General features: G+C 42.7%; 1 protein-coding gene across 1 annotated transcript; it reads right to left on the bottom strand.

Moving 5' to 3' along the window:
- Positions 1-3,730: 3,730 nt before the first annotated feature.
- Positions 3,731-4,573, bottom strand: LOC120688759 (ethylene-responsive transcription factor 1-like; the record flags this gene model as incomplete). The annotated part of the gene is made up of 1 exon (XM_039971131.1): positions 3,731-4,573. A coding segment is annotated over one exon (843 nt), but the record flags the coding sequence as incomplete, so codon positions are not given.

The following is a 4,573-nucleotide window of genomic DNA, read 5'->3' as shown; positions in this document are numbered from 1 at the left end:
TTTGACTGACTATTTGAAACTTGAAACTAGATTTTAGAGCACTCTTATATTCTTTTTGGCTGTTGTAGTAGTTGTAATCGTGATGTTTTGGAAGAATGCAAGGCAACCTTCTAGAGTATTCTCCACAAGGCAATAAGAAGATATTTTCATGGAGCACTCTAGAATTAGTAATAAATAAATTAGAAAACCTTGTAATATTTAGGAACTCTCTAGAAGGGGGGACACATGTCACCTCCCTTGCCATGACATCCATCCAAGAGTATGGTACATAAGAAGGGTGAGTGCTAGGTTAGCCACAAAGAGAGGGTGTGTTGTGTACTCTTGTGTAATACTATTGTGTTGTAATAAAGTAAGTGTTTTGTAAGTGTTAGTCTCCCAGTTTCTAAGTACTTAGTGTATAAGTTGTGATCTATCGTACGTTGGTTCTACCACCCGGGATCACAAAGGGTCTGGGTTTTATCGTAGGAACGCTCCGCCTCCCGAAAACAAGTTTCATCTGTTGGTAGGCTCTGCCACCTGGAAGAGAGAAAGCAGCTCTGCCATTGAAAGGACCTTATACACTAAGTAGCTAGAAATTTAAAAGGCTAACCGATTCTAGAGTGAGTTGGTGTGTCTTAGATGTAGGTCCTCAGCTTAGTGGGTATTAGGACCACCTCGATTTCCAACATGCCGATTATTGATTTAACAAATCTAATTATATGCTCTTTGTCAGCTGTGTCGGTTGACGGATTAGTTTCATTTTAAATTTCAGGAAATTTGATTTTGCTTCTGAGTTTGAAAAGTTTGCATATTCTTTAGCTACTATTGGAGGTGGTTTAGCAAGAATCTTTCCTGCATGTGGTGTGAAGATTTTGGATAAGGCAGAAAAGGAAAGGAGAGATAAAGAAAAGAAGGTAGCTGCAGAATATAAAAGCATTGCTGAGGAGAAGGCTTTGGAGGAAGAGAAGGCGCTTAGCCCTGAGGATGCTATCTTATGGAAAAAAAAGAGAGAGGAGGAGAAGAAGAAAAAGGAAGAGGAGGAACGGAAAGAGAAGAGGCTGACATTTCTTTTAGCCGTACCCGACTGCCCGGTCAACACTTCCACAATTGTTCATGGAATCATAGACATTGCTTCGGGTAGCAGAGATTCAGTTTTTGCGCTGAGTACCATCAGAGGCGAAGCTAGATACAAGACTACCCTGGTGCACTTCTTCTTCATATCTATAGCAACTCTAAAATTATCAAGTAATGCTCCATTAAGTAGCTTTAGATTTTCCACTTGAACCCTGGTGCATGTGCACCAGGTAAGATGAACGTGGCTTCACCCCTGAGTACCATGATGCGCGGCATCCCATCAGTATTGGCATGGAGAAGAGACTACCACAGAATCGAGAAGCGAAGGCCAAGAAACTATTACCTCTGCAGGAAGCCTTGGTACTGGAACACTCTGTTTACTAACTGCGATCGATAGACAGATTCTGACTAGAGATTATGATGGAAGTATTGCAGTTATCGACGGCTTTGGTCCAAGGAAATAACTAGTTTCTCATAATCTCATGGGCACTTGCCTAGTTGCCACTATGACAAAACTTGATCGAGCAATCTTTGACTTCAAATGTGGGAAGTTAAGTCAGTTGGTTGACATAGACCAAAAATCGGTGACTTTGTTAACTGCCCACAGGACGTGGTCTCTACTATGTAGTGAAAACCTTAGATGTATTGTGCATAAAAATTCTCCTTTGCCGGAGATGACACTGAGAGCGACGAGTATCTTGGAAGAAGAAAGAGTTGTAAAGTCTCAGTTGGATGATATGCGTAATGCACAAGTGGACTAGAGTCACTTATTTTGGGGTTGAGAGATAAGCTCAAGGAGAAACACTCGAAGGAGAAGTCCTACTGAGAAAAGCTGAGACAGAATAGGGCAATGCTACTTCAGATGTCCTTACGTTGTTGGTTGGAGGCATTGTTGAGTTGTAGGGTGCTATGATTTTGTTCTTTTGCAGTTATGGTTGTAGGGTGCTATGATTCTGTTCTTTTGCAGTTATGACTCTGCTTTAGCTGAGTAGGCTGTTATGGTTCTGAACTACGATTTGGGAGGGGGAGAGAGGCGAGAGGGAGGAAACTTTTGCAGACAATGTATTCTCTTGTAACTAGGATCATATCTTGCACTATTTGTGCTCTGATTAGGGCTTGTTCTTCAGGCATCTTGGTTTAACTTTCTGCTGACAGTACTTTGGGATTTCAGAAGGATGTGGCATTTGAACATTGAGATTATGTTTGTTGGCCGTACTAACAATTTCTATTTTGCTAATCTCTTATCACCTCTTAGTTTTGTTATTTTTTACATTGCTGGCTTGATTGTTACTTATCTTTCTAAGCACTCAAATGATACTGCCATCTTGGTAAATCAATGGGAAGCACGAGTAGACATGTTCTCAAATCGTTATAAGTCCTAACAAACTCTATTGGCCTAATCATTCCTTCTAGTGCTTCCTCATTGCTCCCTCCATATCCAAAAATCCTTCATGCCTACTATGAGAGTAGGGCTTCTATCACCTCCCGGTAACTAGGGATGAAAACAGTCGGGAAAACCCCTCAACCGTTCCCGCAACTGTATTTTTTTGTCGGGAACGGAAACGGGAACGGAAAAATTGGACGGGAAAACGAAATCGGTATTACGGGATATCGGGAACGGAATCAATCGGTCGGGAGCATGCCGATTACGATCGGGAATCGATAACTCAAAACGGGAAAATACATACAACCACTTCAAATATTTAACTCGATAAAATAATTACAACTTTGCATAAATAACATGGAAACAAGACTCGTATAACTAAGAAACACAGGTAAAGTGAATCACGAATTCACAATTCACGTTGGAACACATGCAAACAACAATTCACGTTTCCAACACAGGTAACACAGCCGACTACGACAAATACGGGAATTCCCGCGGGAATTTTCCCGGCTGAAAACGGGAACCGTGAAAACGGTCGGGAAAACACCCCAACCGTTCCCGTTCCCGTTCCCGCCCGTTTTCCCGTTTTGTTTTCCCATTTTCCCATTTTTTTCGCGGAAACGGTTTACGGTCGGTTTAAACGGTAAACGGAGCCGGTCGGGACGGGATTTTCCCGTCCCATTTTCAACCCTACCGGTAACATGTTTTCAATGAATAGTCAGAATAGAAATTGGACCATTCTAAATTCAGAAGACAATGCAGTGCCCCAGTGATATTGAACTCAAAATTGAAGAAAGCTCTTAGTGCCATTTTCAGTATTCAGGAGACTAAAATAGGCTATTGCAGGCACAACATTAAAAAAGGGGGCACTTAAGATTTTCAGCAAAAAAAAAGAGAAACATCAAACCACTCATGTCTACAAATTCACAGTGTTCAGAGCCATTTGCATTTTGTACCAGCACAAAAATAGAACAATTTGTTCCAAACATGTAGTAGCTGTCATGGATAGATAATAGATACATAGTCAAATAAGGTACAAGTCCATTGCAACTTAGTACTGAATGAAGTAACTGCGGATCGGAACATATGCCATAATCCATATCCTAACATCGCTACTACGTACCTGACACGAGCGCTACTTCATCACCGGAGTACTTATTTCTGAAACACGGTAGAAAGAAAAGAATCAAAAGAAATGGAATTTGTAAGAAGTAAAAAGGACCATAAGTATGACTGAAGAAGATTACCCTTGGTCGCTATGTACAAGCACCAGTCACTAAGCTCAAAACCTCAGTAGAAACCAGTGGACATGGCCATGTCATCAAAGCTCCAAAGGTCCATGTTGCTGACGACATCCTGGGATCCATCACAGCTTAAGAGTGTGTCGATTGACTCATCTGAACGATTCTCCATCAGGAAATTAATATATGGTTCTAAGTCTATAAGGTGAACACTAGCATTTCCCATCACAGGAGGCACCACAGTGTTACCCGAATTCTGGAGGAATGCAGACTCATCACCCTGTGTCAAGGTGGAAACAGGTGCAAGAACCGATGTTATGTCAGGGGTCCTGATGTCATTCTCCCGGCTGAAGTCCGAGCAACTGGAGTTGCTACCTTGGTCAGAGGACAGATTCATGAAAGGTTCCTGAACGGGAGCAGCAGAATTCATCACAGGGGCAAATGACATGTTTTGAGGCTGCACAAGTGGCTCATGTGAGGTACAGTCAACAACAGGGTAGGAATACACATTTGAGTTGGTCATGTTGCTGACTGCCAGCTGGATAATCGGCTTCTCTTCAGTGTCCATCTTGGGCACTTTCACAGAGTTAGGCTCAGCATGGCGCTTCTGAGAAGCCACAGGAGCCTCATCTGGAAACTTGACCTTGGCCTTCTTGCCACGGATTCTGCGTGCCTCAGCATCATAAGCCCTGGCGGCTTCTTCAGAAGAGTTGAAAGTACCAAGCCAGACACGAACACCTTTGCGAGGATCTCTGATTTCAGCAGGCCACTTACCCCATGGGCGTCGGCGGATGCCCCTGAATTGGTTCTTTCTCTTCCTTTTAGCTGACTTAGCAGCAGTGCCATCCATACCAGCCGCAGTTGTGTTTGATCCATCTGAAGCAAGCAGTGA

This window comes from Panicum virgatum, chromosome 9N (assembly GCF_016808335.1).
Source record: "Panicum virgatum strain AP13 chromosome 9N, P.virgatum_v5, whole genome shotgun sequence".
NCBI classification, from domain to species: domain Eukaryota; kingdom Viridiplantae; phylum Streptophyta; class Magnoliopsida; order Poales; family Poaceae; genus Panicum; species Panicum virgatum.
Note: the sequence above shows the minus strand (reverse complement) of the source record. Positions and strands in the feature narration are given on the sequence as shown.